The sequence below is a fragment of the Barbus barbus genome, assembly GCF_936440315.1.
Source record: "Barbus barbus genome assembly, chromosome: 4".
Classification (NCBI taxonomy): Eukaryota; Metazoa; Chordata; class Actinopteri; order Cypriniformes; family Cyprinidae; genus Barbus; species Barbus barbus.
This window is the reverse complement of record NC_136732.1, coordinates 22,020,097-22,047,409: the sequence shown is the minus strand read 5'-3', so window position 1 is coordinate 22,047,409 and position 27,313 is coordinate 22,020,097. Positions and strand designations below refer to the sequence as shown.

The 27,313-nt window shown below is 38.4% G+C and overlaps 2 protein-coding genes across 2 annotated transcripts in view; both read right to left on the bottom strand.

Moving 5' to 3' along the window:
- The window catches only part of LOC306869044 (vascular cell adhesion protein 1-like), a 709,597-nt gene that overhangs the window by 603,859 nt on the left and 78,425 nt on the right, over positions 1–27,313 (bottom strand). The gene's annotated exons all lie outside the window — the stretch shown is intronic.
- Positions 1–27,313, bottom strand: part of LOC306861288 (3',5'-cyclic-AMP phosphodiesterase 4C-like) — a gene marked incomplete at its 5' end in the record, with an annotated part of 59,447 nt that overhangs the window by 30,723 nt on the left and 1,411 nt on the right. Inside the window, one exon of the mRNA XM_079403478.1 lies at positions 26,884–27,047. Coding sequence (XP_079259604.1) covers positions 26,884–27,047 — 164 coding nt within the window. The remainder of the gene's footprint in view (positions 1–26,883; positions 27,048–27,313) is intronic.

Sequence of the window (27,313 nt, the reverse complement as noted above, 5' to 3'; positions counted from 1 at the left end):
ATTCAGCCTGAGGCTACATGCTACTCACATTGTGTTGTTTTTGGAGACTCTGTCAAAGCTAAAAAGTTGAAAAAGATTTGACACAGAAAAATAATATTTTAAGTTAGACTGTCTGGAGGAAGCATCAGGCTCTTTTCACAATGCAGAGGCGCCGCCTGACGTCTGGTCTATCTGTGAATACACTGTCACTCCAGCTGTGAAGCCCCTCCAAAATCAATTTTCTCTGAATGTTTGCAGCCTTGACCTCTATCAGAAAATGGGCATCAGCCGTGGTTAACACCGTCTTGTTTTTCCTAGAAAGAACAGCTCAGACTCTGGCTCAGGAATGTTATGGTTTCTTATCGAATCCCTCTGGCTTTTATTTATAGTGTTTTCATGCACTTTTATAGTTCATGAGATTTGATTGTGTTTGACGTCGGGCTACTTTGAGGCAATGCCCTGCATCATGTTGAGAAAGAGCTTTATGTGAGAGTTTGTCATTTTATCTTCAATTGGAAAAGCGGCTGGATTATTTTAGACACTTGGGTCCAAGGCTAGTAATGCTGAAGGATCCATTTAGGCTGTGCATCTAGACTTATGCGCTAAAAATGGGCTATTCATAGACAGCATCTTTGTTTCTGCAGCTGCATTTGTCTTATCTGGTCCTCTCTCTCCCACTCGGTCATGAACAAAATCATTCTTTTTCAGCTCCTTTACCTCTTCTCATGTGTGTCTCTTAGCACTCCATCTTTCACAATCTATTCTGTCACTCCTCAGTACACAGAAAGTAAATCTCTCTCTCTCTATCTTTCCACATCTGACCACCCTCTGATGAATGGACTTCAATCACTTCTCAGCCAAGCGATACATTAATGCACGTAGACATCATGTTTCAACTGATATTTATGTTGGTAATTGGAGGCGAGACATATAGGAAGCATTGCGGTTACTGACTGCGTACTGGGAGTAGTTCTTGGCAGTGGATTGAGTGGATGCTGCGGAGGAAGCGGTTATTGGTGGAGAGATTAAAAAAGGGCAGAAAACAGTGCAAGTAGAAAAGCTATAAGTACAATGGAAGAAACACTGTTTTTCTATTTACACGTGACAACAATGAAAAACACGGATTGATGTGAAAAAAACAGAGCAGAATGTGTCCAAAACGAATCAGAATGAGGAAGAACTTGTTATTAAGGAGTGTTGTCAAACTCCCATTGCGTTGTGCATAATTGTTTTCGGTTACTGAGCAACATAACAACTTCACGCATTAATATAAAATTCAGCTGATGTGCAATGGCTTTGAACGTGTCTCATTGTGCTTTTGTAATATTACTTTATTTTGTTTTTAGCTCATGTTACATAATGTGAAGCTGTTTGGGCACTGATGCCAGATTTATCATTCATTTGTTATGAATAATTGTATTTTGGACGGCATCCATCAAGTTCCAAATAAAAAGAGAAAATAATGAAATCAGATGAAGTATCTTAGGGGTGTAACCCCGGTGTCCTGGCCAAATTCCATCTACTGGCCCTTTTCTATTAATCTCCATACACTTGACTGGCTCTATGACTCTCTCTCCTCTCCACCTGTAGCTGGTGTGTGGTGAGCGCACTGGCGCCGTTGTAGTGTGGCTGCCGTCGCATCATCTAAGTGGATGCTGCACACTGGTGGAGGTTGAGGAAAGACCCCCCCACATGATTGTAAAGCGCTTTGGGTGTAGAGCAATACACAATAAAGTGCTATATAAATGCATCATTCATTCATTCATTCATTCATTCGTTTAAGTAATTAATTTACAGTCCGAATTTTTATTTTTTAAATATAAGCCATTTCTGATAATTATCCAGAATAAATATATACATATTTTGATTTATATGCATGATATAAAAATTTAGCAGATATGCCGATATTTTTCAAGTCGCTTTGGCCAATAGCCAATGCCAATAACGATAATATGTTTTCTTTAGTTCTGAAACAACACCAAGTCTCTCCTGTGCAGAAACAAATTATTTTTTTAACTCTGGGTAGTTTTAAGCAAAAAATTATTATTATAACAAATAAATATTATAAATTATTATTAAAGCGAGTACATTGAAAGCTTTGAAAACAAGTTTAATAAAATCGATGTCTGCTGTTTTTTTTCCCAGACAGATGCAGTTGAATCTTTAACATTTTATTTGTGGATTTAACATTAATAGATGGTCTAAAGCAAAAGAGCTGTAAGAATTCTAAAAATCTTTTAGCGCTCCTTGTATTTAAGTTTTCATAACATTTTGAAAAAATGTTACATACTACAGTAATGAATGAATCTGTATATAGTAAATAATTTAATTTACAATTGCCATGTTCGTGATTTTTATTCATGTAAGCTATATCTTCTAAACATTAAAATTAGGGATGCACGATATTGGATTTTTGCCAATATCCGATATTTTTCAACTCATTTTGGCTGATACCGATATCGATATATTTCCTTTTGTTTGGAAGCAACACCAAGTCTCTCCTGTGCAGAAATTATAAGCAAAATATTTATTTGTTAGAATTAAATAAACAATAATGAAGGTTTTTTTGACAGTATATTGAAGCTTTAAAAATAACTATAAATAAACTATATCAATCGCTGCATTTTTTTCCCCCCAGGAGGATGCAGTGTTAACCTTAACATTTTGTTTAAGATTTATCTAACATTTGTAGATGGTCTAAAGCAAAAGAGTTGTAAACATTCTGAAAATCTTTTAGAGCTCATGATTTGTTTAAAAAATAAAACGTATTACACATTAATGAATAAATCAGTATATATACAATTATTTAAATGTTTGTGTTTTTTTTCATGTGTGATATAGCTTCTGACCTTTAAATCAAAACATACTCATTATTTTGTGACATGAATTACTACTTTATTTAATTAGAAACAGTCTAAATTTTATTGTGTAGGCTATTTTACTTTTAATTTAATTAGAAGTAGGCCTACAGCGTCCCCTACAGATTAAAACTCCTTACCGAACTGGCATTAGGACCCGGGGGAGGCTGTGACTGCTGCCACTGCATGTGCTATTACTGTTTACGAATGAGTCATTCTGTAGGTGCTTTCACAGATTAATTGCAGTGATCCAAAAAAGTGAATCATCTGTCATGAATCCGGTCCATGAACTTCCGTTCACTCACCACCAGAGGTCACCCGCTCACCGCATGGACTCTTGCACTATACCACTGTTGCACTTCACCATTGGACTACAATTCCCATCATCCATTGCACTGACACACACAGCTGTCACCAATCTCACATTGCTCTGATTACACAGCTGATCACACAATCACACACGCTTTATAAGCCTTGGCCTTCCTCTCTCTCATTGCCGAGTATTGTATAGCGTTTATCACTCTCCTAGCGATAGCTACTATACGGAGCCCACGTAGTTGTCATAGTCTTGTCTTGCCTTGCCATTCCTTGTGTTTTCTCGTGTTTTGATTCTTGCTCGTGTTTCCTGGATTAACCCTTTGCCTTACCGTTCGGACTCTGTTTGCACCTCTCTTGGACTATCACTTGTGTACCTGGATTATCTCTCTGCCTTGCCCTGTTGGATATTGTTCGCCGATCAAGACCCACGCTTGCCCTAGGATTACTCTTGTGTCTTGCCTGTGCCATATTTGTTTGCTGTTGTTTGACCCTGCCTGTGATCTGACTGTTTATTAATAAAAGCTTGCACTTGGATCCGCTTGCCTCACATCTCGTTCGCCCCGTTACATCATCATTCAGACACAACTTTGCTTCAAGAATGAGCCACACTGCTGATGTGATCTAATCACTAGCACTCCCTGAGCACATGCAAGTTAACGTATTCCTCTTATCGGCAAGCCATATCGGCATTATTTTTCATATCGGGCCAATGCCGATATTTAGATTTAAAGTCATTATCGGCCGATTCCGATATCAGTCTGATAATATTGTGCATCCCCTAATTAAAATCAATGTTTAAATTTTAAGCCTTTATCAGCCGATTCCGATAATATTGTGCATGCCTAATATACTGATTAAATGGATTGATTATATAACTAATTTCAAATCATGTTAAAAGATTTTAGTCATACTGTCCACCCCTAGCAGCTAAAGGGTTAATAAAACAGTAGCGCACCAACAGCAAGCGCCCCTGGTGAGCCGCAGCCGTGCTTTAAGAGCGTCTGCTCTTGGAGGCTCTTACAGTGTATGGCAGAAAGCATGTATGGGCTGCCGACCAGCAGTATGGCCAAACAGACTGGTCGTCTCCCACTCTGTCCCCAGACACATGCAAATAGTCAGTGACACTCGCACATACAGGCACATACTCACAAACACATACGCTAACACATGCTCGCAGCACCAGAATTCGCCTTGCCCGTCATGAGAACTGGCTAATTTTGGTTAGACCTTTTAACTTGAAGAGAGCCATTTAACTACAAAAAACACATCTGACATAAAAATCCAGCCTGACAAGCTGATTGCAGCCATTAGAGTAAAACACAGGTTGCTGAAGAATTTTTATGGTACTGTGGTGTTAAGCACATTGCCCTGATAAAGAACAGATCACAAGAAAAAAACAGCACACCCTGAGGGGAGGTGTGGCAAGATTGTGAGAACAGTAAAATGCCTTATCAAATCCATAAACATTGACACTACAAAAACAATATGGGGGCCATGAAGGCGTGTGATGTGCACGTTGCTTGCCTGCTCTGTACAAAAATATTCTTAAGTCAAATTCTTAATTTACTTATTCTTAAGTAAATCATACTGAAATAATAAACAAAAATATCCACCTTATATTTCAACGCGGGAGTAAGCTGTTTTCTGTGATTGTGTGAGACTTCTGATTCATTAGCCGTAATGGGGAAATAACGAGAGGATAATACATTAAAATAATATGGTAAAAAGTACCAATTTGCAGTTTTCAGCAGCATAACGAGTTGTTTTGTACAGTTAAAAATAACTGGAAGCAAATGACACCAGAAGCCAGACACATAAAATTTACAAATGGCCACTGTTGTTCTAATGTGAAAAATAAGGTGGATACAAAAATCATTGTAGTTTTGTATTTGTTTACTTACCATTCTGAAATTTCATCAACTTACTAACTTTTTGTGACCTTCATCTGAGAGAAAAAGATTATTGAAAACTTAGATTTAGTCTTAGCCTCAGATATCACGCCCACGGACCTTTAGCTGAATGTCTGATGCATATCGAGCACAAAATTGGAAACACTTCAGGAGTTTCAAAGTTGTCGTCAGATTGGTTGAATTATACAGTATTTCCAGGAGATGTGTGTTGCGTTCTTTAAAGTTCCACCTGAAAACAAAGATGGCGTAATGTCAAACCCCCTCAAAGCCGTTGTGTTTACAACTGTGACAATGGGCGCTTAACAGGATCAACTAAACACTGGGTTTTCAAAAGTATGTGAAATATGAAAAGTTTGCACATAAACTCTTGAAAATACATCCACCGTTACACACCGATTGTTATTGCTGAGACATTTCCACACCCCTAAACATGACAAGGCACAAAACGAAACATGATAGGTTGTTTTATCTGTCAGTCATATGGCCTCTTGGGCAGTCCTTGGCCATTCCCAGACCTTCTGCCTTCAGTCTTAAGGTCTGGCTACGTGAGACTAAAGCAGACTATACTGACATACTTGACCAGAGAAAAGTCTATAATTTCTCTAGATAATTGAGTTATGACATCATGATTAAACATGACTAGCGCATAACTACATACATACATACATACATGAAACATGCATGAATTAATTGTTCACAATAATGTAATAATATATGATATACCTGCGGAGTTGTATTATCCTAATTGTTATCCTCAAATAGGCCTACAACGGAAAAAAGTGTTTTGTGGATCAGTCCTATTCACCCTTTTTCCAGCATGCACTGGAGTTGGACTGATGCAAAATACAGTTGTTTTATATGACTCTACCAATTTTCTGTACACATTGTTGTTGTCACATTTAGTAACTTAATGAAATATGAACATGAAATACTTTAAAATCATGTGAATAATTGGAATTATTTGCATAGAACTCATTTGACACAACTCTACTTAAACTAAATAGGTAACTGTGACATGGTGGCAAGTTTTAGATCATGGAATTTAAGGTCGCACAAAAGACTTGAAACTGGATGAACTCAACTCAGAAACAGCCGTGAAAACTCTATTTTTATTCTTTAAACTGCACTTACCCATACACACTGCTCTTTCCGAAGCAAGATACAGATGTGATGCTCAGTTCACACTGGACATTGAGGCTGTTTGGAATTAATCTCATTATAGTAGAAGCGTGAGGCCTCCTATGCTATTTATAGCTCTCACAAAGAGATGGGTTGGATCCACGAGGTCATGCTGCTGTGGCCTCATGAGTGATACAACATGAGCCAATCACAGCCTCGATTTTGATTTGGCCAAATGGAAGACCGCCATGAATATGTTATGACAGCAGGCATCACTAGCACCACTGCTTCCTTTCATCTGCCCAACCTCTTCACTCCCTCTGCCCAGTCTCTCATTCCCATCTTTCTCTCCCTCTATGCACTCTCCCTGTCCCTTTCCTGTCCTCGGTCCACCTGTCTCTCTTCATAGAACACCTAGACTTCTGCGTCGACTTCCATCACGAAGACAGGATTTAAACATAGACGACGACAAGTGCCCTAATCTGTCACGGGCGATAAGCATCTCAGGAGCAGAAGGAGAGGGGGCGGGGTGAGCGCCGCTATGTGTGTCAACATCACATTCCACTGCATTCCATTAAATTACGGTGTTTATCCTTCGTTTTTTGTGTTCCGTATAAGCATAACATGGGACACACAAATATACAGCTGAAAAAAGTGTCCGATAGCCTTCAGCGGCTGTATAAGGCCTGACTAAATGATCAGTTCATGCACACACAGGGGCAAACACGTAAACAAGTGCAGAGGGGACAGGAGAAGCCGGAAAAGTAGGGCAAGTGAAAGAGCAGACTGCGATAATCTGAATTTAAGAGGGAGAAACAAGGTCTCGCTGTGCTTAGTGTTGATGCTAATGAATTACCCTTGTTGGAGTTATCACTGGCTCTCGGCCCGTTCCCAGCATCACAGGAAATTTCAATTCCTGCTCTTTTGCAGATGTCCAGACCCCTGCTGCCAATCACAGTGCAGCAGAGCACAGCGCTGCTGGGGAAATCTCTAACCCACGGGCCCGTCCAAAACCAGCACACAAGAGCCTTTCACACTGCACTTGGTTCATCGTCATTCTAAACACCACATTTCCATTACGTTCCTAATTTTAAATGATATAATCGGGTAAAGGAACATTTCACACTTGTAATTTATATAAGCGGGGCTAGTACCACGTTTTACCCGGGGGTTATGAAACCCTGCTCTGGAGCTTTTGCTGTGTTAACCCTGCATTGCATTGCCAATCTTGTGCAGAGTGAAATAATTTGAACATTGTCTCAGTATGTCACAAATAGAACAAGGCAGTTTACTGTTGGGGATTTGTCATGTCGCACCGTGCCACTAGGGATGGGAACTTTTGGCAATTTCTTATTTCGATCATCTATAGGTTTCAAAAATGATTAATCGAGTACTCGGGGGATGGGGCATGGCTGTAATGGAGATAATGAAAATATCTAAAGACTGTTATGAAAATGAATGTTAAAAATAAAAATATGACATGAATACATGTCTATGAAAACATGAACACATGATTAGATGTTAGATTATGATTATGATGCAGCAATGTTATTAAAAAAGGAGCATCTAAAAAAGAATAGCTGCCTGAGGTGAAGCTGACTTTATGCCAATAAACTGAAACCTGCTCTGACACTTCCTATGATATTAATCAGATAACTTAGATACATAACATAAACGTAACATTACAACTTGTATCTGCACAAAAGGATGCATGTGCCAGTGAACTTTAAGTTACGCGCTATAGTGCGCGCGAGAGAGCGCTCCTGCTGTGATTCGCTTTTAAACAGCACGGTGAAACATGGGCATGGACAGGATTTACTATACATTTCACATTCTATAATGTTCTCATTATAATGCTTATGTCATTAATGTTTATGGCAGATTTGTGCGATATTTTCACATTATCAAGTGATTCCTAAAATTGCGTGTTTTCGAAGCCACAAAGTACGAAAACTATTTTAATTGAAGTATGCCTACTGTTGAACAAATATGATGAAAAAATCACTGCTGCGTTATTATAAGATCAGCATAAAAAAAAACACATCTAAAAGCAATATAACCGTCTCAAATAATTCAGTCAATATCGGGCATTGCATTTGAGCATGAAACTAAACACCGGTAATTTGCAGCGCATTCAGCATGTAAATAAATGTTAATATCCCAACGCATCCTATATTAGATTAATCAGATATGTATGACGCTAACCCAGACATCACTGTGACTTCAAATCCATGCTTCTCTCTCTTCCCACGTCTATACTTTGAACCGCATGCTGCTGCAAGCTAAACAATCAAAGTACTGCTATAACCAATCAGATTTTTTTCCCCACGATCATCGTTTCAACGATCAATCATTGCTGTCACGGCCGAGTACTCGAGTACTCGATCGCTGTTGCACATCCCTATGTGCCACATTCAGTGTAGACAGCATCACTGATTATAATGGATTCTATAATATTTTGTCGTGACGCTCCGTTCGCGTTTGGTGTAGACACAGTTAGAATGTTAAGGCTAGATGCTTAGCAACAAACAACCAATCGAGTGCCTCATATTCACATGCTCTGGTATGTCACAGAAACACTGTGCAATGTATAGCAGTCGTTTCAATGTTTGAGGAGAAAAATGTCAAATGGTAACAGAAAATGTGACAATTGGAGTCTGAAACAGCTATTTGTAATCAGAAAAGTACTTTTAGGAATAATTTGCTTTCATCAGCGAAATCCAGTCATTCCAATAGGAATCTGTGCAATTGGGTGTTTGGGTGGGAAAGTTTGTCAAGCAGATTTCACTTGTGTTCAAGGTAGTCAAGTGAATTCAACACCTTAACCAACAGAAAGCTGCTTGGTGTTTGGTGTCAGTTGTGCTTTATACACCTCTACACTATTGACAATGAACGTTTTTTGTTTGCAAGCTTTCACTGAAATTTCATTAATGTGACTGCAATAACAGTACAGTCGGCAATATATTGAGGATGCACAATGCTAGAGCCGTTATGTAAACAGGTTGCATGCTGTGTTTGTCCAACCAATGACACTGACACCGCATATGCACATAAGAACAATGACCTGGGGTTGAAAAAAACAGCATATGTTGATTAGGTACACTCTAAAAAATGCTGGTTTAAAAACAACCCAACTTGGGTTATTTGGAAACCCAGCGCTGGGTAAATATTGGACAGAACACATGCTGAGTTATTTTGACCCAGCTGGTTGGGTTACATGTTTTTACCCAACATGCTGGGTTGTTTTATTTAAGTCAACTATTTAAGTACTGCTGCCTTAAAATCGGCTGGAAATTAAAAATCACACACAGAATTAATAGAGGCAACAGCAATAATCAAAGGATGAACATTTATTATTAAGCTAGAACAAAATGGGCATGGACAAAATACAAGACAAATTGAATTTATTAGGGTGAATACAGCATAGTTTACAATATATTACAACTCGTTTATCAAGCATTTTAGAAATAAAAAATGTAACATTTAAAGATGTCATTGGATGCCCATTTCCCACAAGTTGATATAATTCTTTAGGGTCTTAATGAAAAGTCTGTAACATAGTTTGGTTAAAATTTCTTAATGGTAGTGTAAATCAACACCATTTTTACCCTGTCAAAAACAGCTCTGTCTACAGCAAGCCGTTTTACTGCATGTCGCTTTAAATGCAAATGAGCTCTACTCACCCTGCCCCTCTCTTCCAAGCCGTTCTCTGAGAGATGGTAAACTTTAGCCACATTCATCGTGAAACTTGCTAACGAGCACATTATTAGGAAAGGCGATTTGCAAAGATTCATTAAAAAACCTTACACTCACTTCTTCTGGAGGTGAAGCTAGATCACGAATGAATCGCACGAAGATTTAGGTAGATCAGGAGTGCATTCCCTTCAGAAACAAATGTAATCCAGTGGCTAAAATGTCGGGAGTAAATGACGACTGCTATGTTCATTATTACATCCAACAACAAAACACCTCAATCACTTAGGAAACATTCTTGTCTACATTTGCTCTGGTGTTGAAACAATGATGCACTGATGACAGCTCCCTCAGGGCGGGTCTGAGGTAAAACCTCAGTTTAAAATCAGCTCGTTATTATACCGCGGCAGCGGTCGCGGCAGTCGTCGTGTGAAGCCCTCTTAGTGTGAAGACCAAAGAGTGTAAAGACCATCGACTCTACCGTGCGACTCCACCGGGCAGGGACACCGGCAAGGGATAGTAGTAGCTTTTTATTTAATTTTTTCATTGATATGTTTATTATTGAAATGTTGTTGTTATATGCATGTGTTAATTTTATTTAATTTCTTTATTTTCTTAAATATGTGGGTAGATAGTATTTATAGAGTTATAACTTTTTAGTTTTAGTTACTTTTTCTTATTTGTAAGTCGCTTTGGACAAAAGCGTCTGCTAAATGACAAAAGTAAAAAAGTAAAGAGTGTAAAGACCATCGACTCTACCGTGCGACTCCACCGGGCAGGGACACCGGCAAGGGATAGTAGTAGCTTTTTATTTAATTTTTTCATTGATATGTTTATTATTGAAATGTTGTTGTTATATGCATGTGTTAATTTTATTTAATTTCTTTATTTTCTTAAATATGTGGGTAGATAGTATTTATAGAGTTATAACTTTTTAGTTTTAGTTACTTTTTCTTATTTGTAAGTCGCTTTGGACAAAAGCGTCTGCTAAATGACAAAAGTAAAAAAGTAAAGAGTGTAAAGACCATCGACTCTACCGTGCGACTCCACCGGGCAGGGACACCGGCAAGGGATAGTAGTAGCTTTTTATTTAATTTTTTCATTGATATGTTTATTATTGAAATGTTGTTGTTATATGCATGTGTTAATTTTATTTAATTTCTTTATTTTCTTAAATATGTGGGTAGATAGTATTTATAGAGTTGTAACTTTTTAGTTTTAGTTACTTTTTCTTATTTGTAAGTCGCTTTGGACAAAAGCGTCTGCTAAATGACAAAAGTAAGTAAAGTAAGTAAAGTAAAACGCTAGTGTCAATCAACAATCATGGGAGGGGCCTGTCAGTGTGAGATCACATTGACAGGCATCTGAGATCACCTCGATTTGAGAAAGGGGAAATGATTAAACAAGATGAAAAAAAACCCCACTGGGTGGATCTTTATCATTATAGGGTGGTTGTGTACACACACTGCCAACACACATTTCAGTTCAAACACTGGATGCACGATATTGGATTTTTGCCGATATCCGATATTTTTTGGCTCCTTTTGGCCGATAGCCGATGCCGATACTGATATAGTTCCTTTTGTTTGGAAACAACACTAAGTCTCTCCTGTGTGGAAATTATAAGCAGATTTAAATTTTGGTTAGTTTTTAACAAGAACTTATTTGTTAGAATTAAATAAACAATAATCAAGTTATAATGTCACTATACTGAAGCTTTGAAAATAACTATAAATAAACTATATATCAATCACTGCAATTTTTTCCCCAGAAAGATGCAGTAGTAACCATAACATTTTATTTTAAGATTTAACATTTGTAGATGGTCTAAAGCAAAAGAGTTGAAAAAATTCTGAACAGCTTTTAGAGCTCTTAATTTGTTAAAAAATATAACATTACACTTTAATGAATAAATCAGTATATATAAAATTATTTAATTTACAAGTGTCATGTTTGTGATTTCTTTTATTCATGTAAGCTATAGCTTCTGACCTTTAAATCAAAACATGCTCATGATTTTATGACATCATTTACTGCTTTATTTAATCAGAAACACAGTCTAAATATTATTTGTGTATTTTACTTTCATTTTATTAAAAGTAGGCCAACAGTGTCCCCTACTGAATTAAAACTCCTTACCAAACGGGCATTAGGACCCGGGGGAGGCTGCCTCTTCATGTGCTATTACTGTTTACTCTGTCAATACACCGAATGCTTCATTCTGTAGGTGCTTTCTCAGTTTTAATACAGCTATCAAAGCAGTGAATCTAACCACCATTCAGGCAATACTTTGCTTCAAGAACAATCCACACTGCTGACATGAACTAATCGCTAGCAGACCCTGAGCACATCTAAGTTAACGTATTCCTCTTATCGGCAAGACATATCAGCATAATTTTTCATATCGGGCCGATGCAGGTATGTACATTTAAAGCCATTATTGTGCAATAATATATTGCAATAATATACAATATTGTGCATCCTTAGTTCAAAAAACTTTTAGAAGTGCATGTCACATCCGATGACCCCTATAAAAGTCGCATTTTAATTTAAGTGCATTTAACCGTTCTCTGTAATCACTTTTTACCGAAATAGTGCTAATTCTTGTGCCGGTGTGTCACTTAAATCTGAGCCATTTTATTTTTAAATAAAAAATGTAAATAAAATTGGGGTTTGCGAAATTTAGACAGCGGCCTCGCGTTTCACTTCTAGCTGAAAGATACCGTGACTGACTCCAAAACCTGCCCATAAACAAACTGAGATTAGAGAACAAATTTTAACATCAATTTAAATTAAACTCAGTACTATAAAGAATAAAATCCATTTATATTATGCAAGGCAAAAGGCGTTTCCAGCTCAAAATGACGACTGCTGACGCAGCTGACATCTCGTCCTTATGTTTTGTCTAAAATAATAAAATTTACAGCACAGTAAAGACTTTATAAATGAAATAAAATGTATACAAACCTTTATTTCGCTCAAGAAGTGCATCAAATCGTCAGCGGCGGCACTGAGATCTGCTCTCTTCTGTGGAATCAAAAAGCCCGCAATCAGCAGGTGCTGGGTTGTTTCGTCAGAGACAGGCTAAACCCAACGGTTGGGTAGAAAGAAATAACCCAGCGTTAAAAATGACCCAGCAACTTAGTGACAGAAAAACTACCCAGCACCTGGTTCAAAAATATTAAAAATAACCCAATAAAATGACCCAACAGGCTGAACCCAGCATTTGGTATAAAAAAAAATAACCCTGCATTTTGAGCTGGTCATGTGCTGGTCCTCCTAAACATGGGCATTGCTAGGGCAGTTTTAGGGGGGCTTTAAGGTGTGTTTATCGATATATTGTTATAATATCTGCATCTGTGCAGTTCTTTGTCATAAATACAGTTTACAAAGTGTCATAGGGGAGCAATCGGTTTCCCATCTACTGTCAAATGTTTGCTGCATCCACCCCTCATCACACCACAAATGTTTCCTCCAGTGAAAATGAAGCCCTTAACACATATGAAAGCATACTTTAACAATTATGTTGCTATTTTCATTTGAAAACTTAACTTTTGAAATAAAACATATTAAAGTTCATGTGGCAAATACTTGAGCTAAAGAAAGAGGTTTGTACTAGAAATACAAACAGTAAAATTTTGTTTGTACAGTAAACAGGTGTGTGTGTGTAATCAGGAGGACTTGTATTTGGCTTATTCAGTACTCAAATGTTATACCCATCTATGCAGTGGAATACTGCAATAAGTTTAGTATACCACCCTATATATATATATTTTATTATTATACCCTTATTGGGGGCTGAGCACCTCTAAAATTAAAATCATACAATCGCCCCTGCTAAGCAACTAGGCTCCTTCTCAGGACCAGCTCATAACCAGCTTAAACCAACTCATAACCAACTAAGGACCAGCTTAAACCTGATCAAACCAGCTGCCATGCTTCAAAACATACCTATCCGGCATATGCTGGTTTCTTCAACAGGGTACCCAGGATTAATGGTTAACCCTGCAAGTGTGAAATGTAAAAAAGGATAACTCAGGATTATGTTTACCCGGGGGTTTACAATGACCCAGAATTTACTATTTCAGGTATGAAAAGCCCTATATAGCCAATCTCGAATCTGAGGATAATAGATTCAGTCCCAGCATGGAAGGCAGTCCTGGGGTACATAGGAAATCTTAGGCCTTTAAATGCCACGAGAGGCGGGAGATTTATCCCATGACTGTTCTGCTTACAGGCTGAGCTTCCAAATCAGACAAGCTGTATCTCACGAATCAGCTTCACAGAGGTCAAGAGATGCTCCCGAGGGACTGAAGCTGTGTCCATTACTGTAACTCAGCACTGTGATGTAATAACCAGATCAGTCAGACCTTTGTCGATTCCTGCAGTGCCCTGGCATCAATAATGCAAGAGCCAGTTCTAAGTTTGTCATGAATAATCCGCTGCGGTTTCGGGAAACAAAACAAAACAATTACAGTATATTAAATACAGCTCAGCACTGATGCTACACAGTAGGAATGTGTTTTGACTGAAAGAGACATTTTAAGCATCACAGCAAGTACCACTTGCAGGATCCCTGGTACCAACCCGAATTTATATTTTTTTAACAAAATGTTAGTTGTCTGCAGGTTATGTAATGCGGGTGACTCAGAAACAGCACTTTCCAGTCCAGTTCACACATGACTAGACCACAGTCGACTCCAACCGAGCAGGCCGACGCATCCTCCCTCTCTTTCTTTCTCTCAAAGGATATTAATTTTGTAGGCTATACCATGTGCAACCTCAAAATCACGACACACCAAACAAGCAAACATAAAAATACGACATCATAAATTCACTGAGGATAATTAATTAAGTAATTATATTTATCTGCGAGCTGATTCGTTGGACCAAGTGATAATGTTGTCTAAATGACTAATATTTAGCATGGAGACGTGTATTTGCGAGCTAATTCATTATAGGTTTGTACAAGCGAACGCAATATTGTCTTGGATCATGGTTCAGTGTGACAGTCAGAGCCATATTCTGCTGATACCGCAGCCATCTGGCCTTCCCCAGTGAGCAGGATTGCCACTTTCTCATAATTATCTGGTGGGTTGAAGCAAGTCTAGCTAGGGGTTACAAATCCCTGGTGATATCGTACATCGGGTAGGACAAGAGGAAACCCTGCCTCAAACATAACAGGTGGATGGCATACATATTAACTGAGGGACGCTCTTCATATCTCTCAAACCCCAGCTCAAACCCCATGCACTCGGCTTAGCTCTGATTTGTTTGCTGTCCTCAATTTGAACTAGACTCTCTAGTGTGCTTTCTGCTGCCCAACCTACATTATCTCACCCATCTATTGCTCTGACAACGGTCTTTGTGATGTCTCTGGTGTCATTGTGTGTGCGCATGCGAATGAGAGTGTGTGTAAATGCATTTGCGAGGATCTGACAACTCGGTGACACAAGTGTGTCGGTCTCTCTCAGAACTGCCGCCCCTTGAGACGAGAGTCCACAGTGCTCACGCACACGCATTCAGACACGCTTACATACTCACAGAGGGTCCAAGATCCCTTGACGGATGTCACTACACAGCTTATCATCAAAATGTGAGAATGGGAATGAAGTCTGCCGCTGTGGAGCGGGTTGATTCGGGTTGTCTGTCTGATAACGCACAGAATTCAGGACTCCTCACACCTCCACACAGATGCAACACGATCCTAGCGGAATGCGCTGATGCTAAACAGCAGACGCACAGAGGACTGTGAGAACTGACCCTTTTGCAGACAACCAAAGGCAGCTTGGGAATTTAAAATGTCTCCTTGCATCAAGAAATACACTGTCAGAGAAACATTATGGCAATGGCTTTTTGTTCCTATTAGCATCTGAAAGTAAGAGCAGTGGGGGGGTGGCATTTATGAGCCAGTTATATTATGGCTAAACTGGACTATTTTACCTGGCATTAAAGAGGCAAATATCCATATAAAATAACACAATGTACTTGCACAGTGTACAATGTACTTATTTACACAATGTACTTCACATTCAAAGAATGGAGATCCATTCTAGAATCATTTTATTTTCATTTAAATGACAATTAAATTGGTTAAAATGTTTTAATTTCCAGCTCTAACCTGCTGTGAACTTTCTGAAGCCCATTGGATTATGTTTTCTAAGCTATCTAGAAGACAAATTCAGCACAGAAAATAATAAATAAAAAGAAAAAGTATTTAACACAGAGCAAAAATTCCCAAAATAGCATCACTGTCTCCATCAGAGATAGCAGTTTAGCTTTTGCCAAGCTTTGCAGTTCGGCACTGTTTTAGTGCTGGTTGGTATGAATGTACTTTTTATGTAATGGTTTCAATTGGTAGGGATTCTGGCATACCATTTATACCATGGTATACCTCCGGTGAGATTTAAAAAATCTCTTTCATTTTTTATAATATGAGTTTAGGCTCAAAGTGTCACTCCACTAAAGTTACAGCTGCAAAGAAAGTTGTTAGAGCTTCTGAGGTATCACTGCAGTGCATACTGTATATCGGCTATCATACAATGCGTCCAAACATGCCTCATCCAATCAGGCTTACACTGCATTATTATTTTGACTATTTGGCTTTTAACTCAATTGTTACGAATTTAAAGGGGACATTAGATGCAAAATTCACATTTACATGGTGTTTGCATATAAATGTCTTAGCAGTGTGTGGACACAACCACACTACAATGATAAAAATCCATTAACTCCTTTTTTTTTTTAAATCCCCCCGAAGCCTAAACAGTCTCAATAATCAAGCCGTATTGATTTTTTGAACAGTATGATGTCATACTGCTCAGGCCCCGCCCACAACCGCTGGCAGACTGTCTCATATTAGCATATTTACGTCCTTAGCCAGTTGTATGCTGTCTGCCATTTTATCCATGCTCGTGCAGCTCTAGCGACAACAATGTCTCGTATTTTGTAGACATTTGTCGACGTGAATATAAGTCTTCATTTGTCCCTGAGAGCCCCTGAGAACGCAGTGGATTAGTTTTGTTTTTGATGGTAACGTGCCACCAAATACACATAAAAAATTATAAAAACCCAGAGGGGTGGGGTGAGCAATAGCTCATTAACATTTCAATGGAAAGTTCACCCAAAACTGAAAATTCTGTCATAATTTATTCACCCTCATGTAGCTCCAAACCTGTATGAATGTCTTTTTTCTGCTGAACACAAAGGAGGATATCCTGAAGAATGTGGGAAACAGGGCAGTTCTAGGGCACCATTGACTTCCATAGTATTTTTTTTTTTCCTACTATGGAAGTCAATGTTGCCCCAAAACAGCCTGGTTACAAACTTTCTTCAAAATATCTTCCTTTGTGTTAGGCAGAACAAAGAAATTCATAAAGGTTTGGAGCAACTTGAGGGTGAGTAAATGATGACAGAATTTTCATTTTTGGGTGAACTATGCATTTAAAGAGTCATGCATCAAAACAGGTTGCTATGAACAAATTGTTTTTGATAAGGTAAAAAGGCTGTTGTTCTACACGACCATTGAGGAATTTTAACCTAAGTATGTTGCAGACATTTCATGAAGACCCTAAAGAATCATACTAACTTGTGGAAAATGGGCATCTGATTTTTTTGCGCTAATTACATATGTATCATTAACTTCTTTTCAATGATCTTTTGATTTACATCTAGTGTGTGTATATATAATTCACAATATAAGTTGCATATATAAGCAGTGGTGGAATGTAACGAAGTATTTGTACTTCGTTACTGTACTTAAGTAAATTTTTACGTATCTATACTTTACTTAAGTAAAAAAAATAATGCATACTTATACTTTTACTCAAGTAGATTTTTCAGCAATTATCTGTACTTTGTACTCCACTACATTATTAAAATGCGTGTCGTTACATCCTTCCAAATCTTGCATAAAATTTTTTTGGTCGACTGACGTTTTGGCGTTGCTGGCCAATGCACGTTGAAACAGATCGGAGATCTGATTGGTCAAAGAACTCACGCCGAAAATAGTGAGCACACGTTTTGAAACAACACAAGCAGAACTGATGTAAATCGAAGAAAAGGACACCAAATATCAAACATGGACGAAGAGCCAACAACGTCGACTGAGCTTGAGCCTGTGCCCTGCAGCTCTGATTCTGAGAGACACCCCTGGCCTTATTTAAGCAAGTTATTTGAATTTAAAGGTTCAAAGAATGACTCCTGGCGTTTTCAATGTGTCAAGTGCCTACCTCAACGCAAAGAACTGTTGGCGTTTAAAAACTCCCCTTCAAATTTGAAGAAACATATAGAGGTAAGACATGCAATGGTAGCTATTCATATTTAAGTTACTAACTTGCTATGACATGGTGCTATGACTGTTATAGAAAAACGGATGTCAACATAACAAAAATATCACACCAGTATAATATTTGTTTGACGTAAGTTAGTGGTACCCTAACAGGGCAACTTCATTAGCTGGTTATTAGCACAGCAGGGACGATAGCTTGCTAGTACGTTACATTTTTGGAGATGAGCAAACTACTGCTATATCTGTACATTCGTAGTTGGCTAAAATAGCTGTTTGTTTTGACTCGATGAAAAATTTTTCAAACTTTTTATACGGCCCCTAGCTTCTTTACCATTCAACATTGGGTATTTAGTTGACATTCGCAAGTAAGCATGCAGTTAAAACTATATCTAGGTTTGATTCGATTGTGAACAATTTTGCACTATGACAGTTGTTTTTCGTCAATATCATGACATTTTTTTGAATTTGCAAATATATATATATTATATTTATATTTATATATATATATATATATATATTTAGCAATTTAGCGTGAAGTATATGCGAATATCAAACCAATTTTAAAAATAAAATAAATTGTATGTCATAATTGGATTAGCTTAATTATTATTTAATGAGTAATAATAAGTAAATAACCAGATTTTTACAGTGTGTCAGTATTGCAGAGAGCTTGCTCAACTACCCTTTCCAATACACAATAGAAATTGTTTGTGATTATTACAATTGAACAGCCCAGACATTGAGACAACCGATTGTGTACTTTTACTTAAAAAAATACTTTAAAGTAAATTTAAAAGTATGTACTTAGGACTTTTACTTAAGTAAGATGTTGATGTAGTAATTATACTTTTACTTAAGTATATATTTTGCAGGGTAGTTGTACTTTTACTTAAGTACTAAACTTAAGTACTTCCTCCACCACTGTATATAAGTATACTTACTGTATGTAAATAAAGTCAGTCTGCTTCACTGCAAAAGCAGGTGTTCAGCAGCTATGTGAATCTACTCCATCAGCATCTGGCATTTACTTCAGACTTAAATAAAGCTAGAATTCAATCCTCTAATCATATCTGTTACAGTGGATGTTGTGTACTGTGGAAAAGCTCCTGGTTTCGCTCTTCCAGGCATTAGGCACTGAGGTAAGGGCAGGTCAAAAGAGGGTGAGCATGGTGCAGCTTAGCTTGTTGGTGCACGAAGAAAAACAGATGTCGCTAACCGTGACATCACATGCCCAAACCTGAGGGCCAACGTTATCCGTGAAGTTGGATGCCTAATGCTTCCTCATTAAAGCACTCGACTGAGCTACAGTAATATGAAGGTTATAGACGAGCACAGGAACACATTATTTCTCTCATATGGGAAACAAAAGCCTTACAGGAACACTGTAAGGCTGAATGCAACATAAAGTGTTAAATTCTGTCACCATTTACTCACCCTCATGTTGATGTTGTTTTTGTCTTCCGTGAAACACAAAATTTCGAAAACTGTGCAGATTGCTTTTTTTCCATGCAAACAAAATGAATGGGAACTGGAGCTTTCACGTTTTTACTTTCCATGGAATAAATTCATATTGACTTGGAACCACATGAGGGGGAGTAAATGAATTTGATTTTTTTGCTGTCTGTCTTTAAGCTCTATCGCTCTGTCCAGTTGATTTCCACAACAAATAATATTGAATTGTCTGACAAAATGCATTAAAAGCAATGCACTTACAATGGACGTCTGTAGGGAAATTGTACAGAGCCAGAATAAGCATGAAAAATATACAATTAGCCCCTGCCCCTTTAATCAGCAACACTAAAGTGCCCTTACTTGCAGTTAGTATAATTTCTAAAGTGACTATAAAAATAAACTGTTACCATGCTTTTTTATTTCTTAGACTGAGGGATTAAAAAAAAGCTTTCCATTCTTACAAAATAACAATTTGTACAAGCAACATATAAGTTTCTAATATTATAGCAGATTTTTACCAGTGTCAAATGTGAGATGGATGGGAATGTAAATGCATGGTTTCCTCCAGGTATTATATACCTATTATCTCCTCGGTTTTGCCTCATTTCCCCACATCTGGAGTGGAGCACATTTGAAGCGGATCTCACGCTGCAAGCATGGAGTAATCCCATTAAACCTTTTCAGAGGCTTTAACTTGTTAATAATCGTGTAGATCTCAGATAGCCAGGCTAATTACTCAGAGCAGAGATGGAGCAGAGGGAAACCACAGGTATCTTGAGAGCAGGCTGACATGTCTGGGTGTGAGCTAAAAGGCTGGTGCGCTACTGTAAAGTGTCGTGGGGAACTGATGGATGGCAAGAGCTTTGTGAAAGGCAGCAGTATCATTTACAGGGCTGTACCCGCAGGGAATGGGAGAAGTAATAAGTGACGGCAGAAAGTCTAATGGCGGGCAGTTCATTCAGCCACTGGGGAAATGGAAGAGAGGGGAGAATTAGATGAGTTTGCCGGTCCTCTGATGATCTCTGCGGACATGCACGGGAGTGGGAAGAAATTATAGATTTAAAGATAGGCCAGCGGTGTGATTAACTCAGCGGTGAGCATGAGCAAAGTGTGTGAGAGACAATGTAAGTGGCACACAAGGCCCGGAGAAGAAAGCAAGCACAATGAGGAGCACAAAAGGCGACTGGACAAAAGAGAAAGCAAGGGGTACGGAGAGAAAATCAGACAAATAAGATGATAAGGAGAAGAGAGAGAGAGAAAAGCAGCTACCGGACGGCTGAGATCGAAGTCAGCAATTACGATGCACAAAGCATCATACGGACTTGCGTGATGTGGAGGGAGGACGTTGAGAAGAGTAAACACAGGCATGCATATGCTCAAAGCCAGAGATATGAGTGAGAGACACTCATCTGTCAAAAGAGGAAGGAGGGGCCAAATCCGCCAGACAATAACAGAGACTAAAGTGTCGGTGGGTTTCAAAAAATCAGCAAAGGATCATCGGGGCAAACAAAGATGACATTTGAAAGAAACAGAAAAAAACACTCAAACACAGGATGCGGAGCATGTTGAGTGCTTTGAAGTATGAAAATTCTGAGAATCAAGAGGGCAGCAAAGGCAAATAAATGTGGAGCCTTGTTAAGCAATATATGGGAGGATAGAATGCATTTTCGGCGGCAGATTTGCAGCAAAGATGCCTTGGGATGAACAATCATAATAATGGTCATTAGTGCATACCTGTGGACTGGTTTGCATGGTGTACGAAGTATATTTACACAACGTGTTACATTTGAAACAGCAATGCAATTGTTGAGCTAAATAATCGCAGGTGTATCTCATTAAGCACATAACTAGCTTGGCGGCTTTCCAGTAGACTGTCAAATAAGCACAGCGTAGTTCATCTATGGATTCACTTCTAGGCACAACAAAGCAGACCGGACCAGGGAGTAATCGAAAACCAGCTGAAGACTGAAAATAATAAACACTCATAAACAACAACTGGGAACAATGGGACTTACAGGAAACGTGTGGGTTCTCCGAGATGGCAGCTTATTGAAAGTGTAAATCCATTATACATTTAGCAGCAATAAAACATATTTGCCTCAGCATATTAAAACAACATACTGCGCATCAGGGAATGAAACTTCCTTTTGCCTTTTTGGGAATTTTTTTTATTTTTTACACAAGCACAAAATGTAACCATAGCAACAGAACTGCAGGATGAGCTGTTCTTCTGTTCAGCGTCGGTCATTCTCTCCTCAGTGGTAACTTCCCAGAGTGCACTGGGGTATGGGACACGTTCAATAATGCTACCTTCTTCCCAAGGTAAGGTTTCACAAATGCATTTCATGTGAAAGAAATAAAAGCTGCCAAACAGCCTTTGTCATCTGATAAACGGTACTGCACGGAGTCCTATCAAGTTTTAATGACCGAAAGCAGAGCCGGTGAGTTTGGGAATACGAGTGACAGTTCAGTATTTCAGTGGGAGGTACGGTTAGGAAGGGAAGGGAGAAAACAGACAGATGTGATTACATTGAATAGTAAATCAAAAATACTTCCACCGACAAACATAAAGCCGAACGATCAATCTTCAGCACCAAAGGTGTTCAAAACTCTATTTGGTGTCTCTAATAAATGATGTTTCTAATAAAACAGTCATCATGCTTCCTCTAAAAACTGGTATATTAAAAAGTAATGGACAAGTGTATACAGGAGGGAAAAATACTATCAGAGAGAACAATGGGCTTCTTTTGGCCCAAAGGGTCTGAGAGGTTGAAGATCCTGAGAGAACTGCTGATTACTTCTCTAGTTGGTGTGCTCGGTCACATCGCTTCCAGTGATTGAACTGAGAGCAGATATGCCCCTATGGGTTTACTTTCCATTTTATTTAACATCTTCTAGAAACTTGTATAAGATAAGACTGTTCCTACAAGCAGCTGGTTCAGACCATCTCCACCAACAGTGCTTATTTAAAGGAATTCCTTTCAACTCAATCGACTTTACCCAAATCAACAATTTTTTCCCAAATTCCTTTTAATTTTCCCCCCAAATTCTTTGTTTCTCATTTTTAATTCTGTTTTAATGGTTTAATTAAATCACATTTTTAAATGAAATTTTAATAATAAAAATGATGTCTAATGAATTTGATTAATAAAACTTGTTGAATATTTAATAATAATAATTCCCTATTAAATGTATTATTTTTTATATAAATTCTGTGGTGTGTTTTCCTCCGGATTCTATGTTTTATGATGTGATACAAATTTATAAATTACAAACAATTGTAATCAAATCAGTGCATAAAACTTCAACCATTTAAAAATTGAAATTTGAGCAATACCTTTCATTTCTTGACAAACAAAGAGCTGCATAACAGGGTTTTATTGTTTAAATTAAAAGGACAAAACATAAATAATATTTGGTATTCCTTAAAAAAAAAAATTAATAATGAAATACTAAACTATTATTATTATTATTATGAGTTTAAAAAGTACATTCTGCTGTACAATATTTAATGTTTTTTTATGTTAAACAGCACTTTTTTGGTGGCTTTTGACAATAATTTTATTAAATGAAATGGTGAAATTCTTGTGAAGTGAATTCTTAGAGCAGCTCTGGAGATGAAGTTCATTTGGAGTTTCTCATAGTGGGATGGCAGATGCTGAAAACACCACAAGTGTCACACAAGCTTTAACTATTGTGTATTAGACGAAACTGTGCCACTCATTCACCCATAGAAGCTTAAAAAGTAATGACCTTTTCAGATCTAAAAATATACATGCAATTGCTTTTATAAAATTACAAATTTCACTTTTTTTTTAAATCCTTCAAAAATTGTCCCCATTCACTTCCATTCTTCAATTACAGTTCTTCACTGTAACCACGAGTTTTACTTTTTAAAGAAAACTTTTATAGAAATAAAGATTATGCCACAACTGCTGCTGATTAAGATGCACCCTGAATATTCCTTTAAGAGTGATATAAGTCTGTCACGAAAGGGCATGAACTTCATCCTCAAATGTGTCACACGGCAAAACATGAGGCATTAGTGTATCATTGGGCATGCAGCTGTGTATGAGGTTGATTTAAGTTTAGCCCCAGGCTTAGAGGAACAGATGACATGGAGGGGGTCCTCTGGACTCAAAACAGTATATTACTTGAGCTCAATAAATACACACTGGGGGCAAGGCACCCTGCTTTGAGCTCCCATTAAAGCACTCCCGGGATATCTGCGCAATAAGAATAAATATAAAATTTGTCACTGCGACGAAGACCCCTCCACCATCTCTGTGATGTGACCATACATGCAAATTGCTCATTATCATCCGCGTCTTTCTCCAAAGCCTACAGCAACGCATGCACAAACACACCCGCACACAAACACACATACAGTACATACACACCATCCCATCCATACATAAGTCAACAGCCTGATATCTAGCAAAAATATGCATATCTTAAGAGCATATGACATAAACAGGTTTGAGATTTATAAATGTCTGTTTTTTTATCGGTTTTGATGTCAAAACGTAAACAGAGATGCACATAAGACACCGAATAAGCTGACAGAAAGTCATTACAGCTATTTACATACAAACAAATCTGGATAATTTACTGTATACTTACAGTGCCCTCCATAAGTATTGGAACAGTAAAGACAAAATTGCTCTGTTGGCTGTGGAGTCAAGACATTTGCAAATATGATTAAAAGATGAATATGAGACAAAACTACAGAATGTCACATTTTATTATTAGCCGTTTCAACACATACCTGTACATGTTTTACCAAATAAGAAGAACAGCACTTTTAGAGTTCATCCCACTCATTGATGTGAGCATAAGTATTTGGACAATTGAACATAAGGCAGATATAAAAGATTAAAAGCTATTATTTAGTTGCAGATCCCTTGCACACAATCACAGCAGTGAGTCTGTGACCCATAGACATCACCAGACTCTTGGTCTCATCCTGCTTTTCCCAGCCTTTAATGCAGCCAATTCCAATTGTTGCTTGTTTAGGGGAGTTTCTGCCTTTACTCTCCTCTCCAGCTGGTGAAATTCATGTTCAATCAGATTTAAATCTGGAGATTGACTTGGGCAATCTAAGACTTTCTATTTCTTTGCTTTATAAATTCATTGACTGAACTGGCAGGATGTTTTGGGTCATTGTCCTGATGCAATATGAAGCGCTTCCCAATGAATCTGGTGGCATTTTCTTGAATACTGGTAGGCAAGATGGTTTTGCAACCTTCCAAATTCATTCTGCTACTGTCATCATACATTAAGTCATCAGTAAAGTTGAGAGGGCCTGTTCCAGAAGCAGCCATGCATCCCCATGCCACGACACCACCTCCACCATGCTTTACAGATGAGGCTGTATGCTTGGGATCATTTGCAGTTCCCTTTTTTTCTCCACGTTTGCTTTCCCATCACTTAGATAAAGGTTCATCTTTGTCTCATCGGTCCATAAACACAGTTCCAAAACTCTTCTGGCTCACCTTTGTGCTTTTTTTGCAAACTCTAATCTTGCCTTTCTATTTTTGGTGCTGGTCAGAGGTTTGCATCTTGCTGTGTAGCATCTGTAATTCTGTGTCAAAGTCTCCTGAGGACAGTAGATTGTCAGAGCATCACCCCAGCTTTCTGGACGTTGTTGGTGATTTTACAGACACATAGTTTTTACAGACACTTTTAGGATTCATTTTCACAGCTTTTATGATTTGTCTGTCATCAACTACTGTTGTTTTCTCAGCCGATCAGGTAGTTGTTGGTTGCTGGTGGTTTCCAAACTCTTGATTTCTCCATGCTCTTTGTTTTTGCTAGAGCTCTAACTGACTTACTCTTTTCTTTTAGCATCCAAATTACTTGCTTTTCTCTCAAAGTCAGCTCATCTTCATCCTGGTTTGTGTGTGTCATCATCGAATGCAAGATTCACAATACAGAAGTAGTGGATATAACTGATACGACACATTCCCTGCTTTTAATATCTGAAGAGTTAATGCAACAGGACACAGCTGATCACTTAGAAAGACCTGTGAGGCAACTGTTCCAATACTTATGCTCACATCAGATAGAGGGATGAAACTCTAAAAGTGCTGAACTTCTTAGCTGGTAAAACATGTGTGTGTTGAATCATCCAATAATGAAATGTGACATTCTGTAGGTTTGTCTCATATTTATCTTTTAATCATATTTGTACATGTCTTGACTCCACAGCCAACAGAGAAATTTTGTCTTTACTATTCCGATACTTTTGGAGGGCACTGTATATCAAGCTTTAGGCTATATTATATATAGCAAATCTCGGCTGTGTGCTTGTTTATGTTGTCACAAAATGTAAAGTGGATTATCGCCCAGCTCTGTGTATGAAGTTGGATATATAATATCCAAATTTATCCACATAAATACAGTATAACTGGCATAAAATAATATATACGGGGGAAGTCGTGGCCTAATGGTTAGAGAGTCGGACTCGTAATCGAAAGGTTGCGGGTTCGAGTCTCGGGCCGGCAGGGATTGTAGGTGGGGGGAGTGAATGTCCAGCGCTCTCTCCACCCTCAATACCACGACTGAGGTGCCCTTGAGCAAGGCACCGAACCCCCAACTGCTCCCCGGGCGCCGCAGCATGGCTGCCCACTGCTCCGGGTGTGTGTTCACGGTGTGTGTGTGTGTGTGTGTGTGTGTGCATTTGTTCACTACTCACTGCTGTGTGTGTGCACTTGGATGGGTTAAACGCAGAGCACCAATTTCGAGTATGGGTCACCATACTTGACAATACGTCACGACTTTACTTTACTTTACTTACTTTTACTTATACTACATTGCAAATCTAAATTGCTTGACTTCTATTTAGTTGCAAAATTTAACTATATTATCAACAGCTTGATTGCTTGTATTGTTGCAAAATGTAAACTATATTATTGCCCAGCTCTAATCTGCTAAATGAACAAAATTAATAATATTGTGTTTTTCTGCTGCCTTGAAATGTGTATTGTGAAAAATGCTATACAAATAAATATAATGACCATATCAGGCTTAGCTTAAACTGGTTATGACCTTTAATCAATAAAAAAAAAAACAGTTTAAGCAGTTTTCGTGACCTCACATTGTCAATTTATTAAGAAGTTATTGAGGATTTTGCATGTAAACACACTTATTTACACAACATATAAAGGATGACCTTTGGAGACCTATGCCTTTGCTGGGAGATCATGTTACAAAATGTGATGAGTGCAATGAGGAAGTGAGCAGATAGACATGGACATCTCACTCTGCTTCTTGAGACATCACATCAACAGAGCCACACGCACTCACACGCAGCTTTATCTGTCTCTCGCTCTCTATTTCTCGCACTGTGCCACCCGCCCACAGTAGAAGCTGGACAGTCCAAGCCAGAGCTGCTGCACTAATTCTTGGACTGGCTGTGAGCGTGTCCTGGGGAAGGGAATACAAATCAGGCTTTACTTTACAGTCAGGCAGAGCTGGCCTGTCTCCCAGGAGCCTGCCGTGCGGGCCGTCTGTGGCCTAGGCAAAAGTTGACAGGAAGGAAACCAGGGCCTTCGGCTCTCGGCCTCCCCTGAGGCTCATGGCCCGCACAGAAGCAGATTATGACAGTAATAATCACCCAATTTGGTGAGAAGCCACTCAACGGAATGGCACATTTAGCCTCTTCCAGCACTAACATCAGTCTGTATGCACAT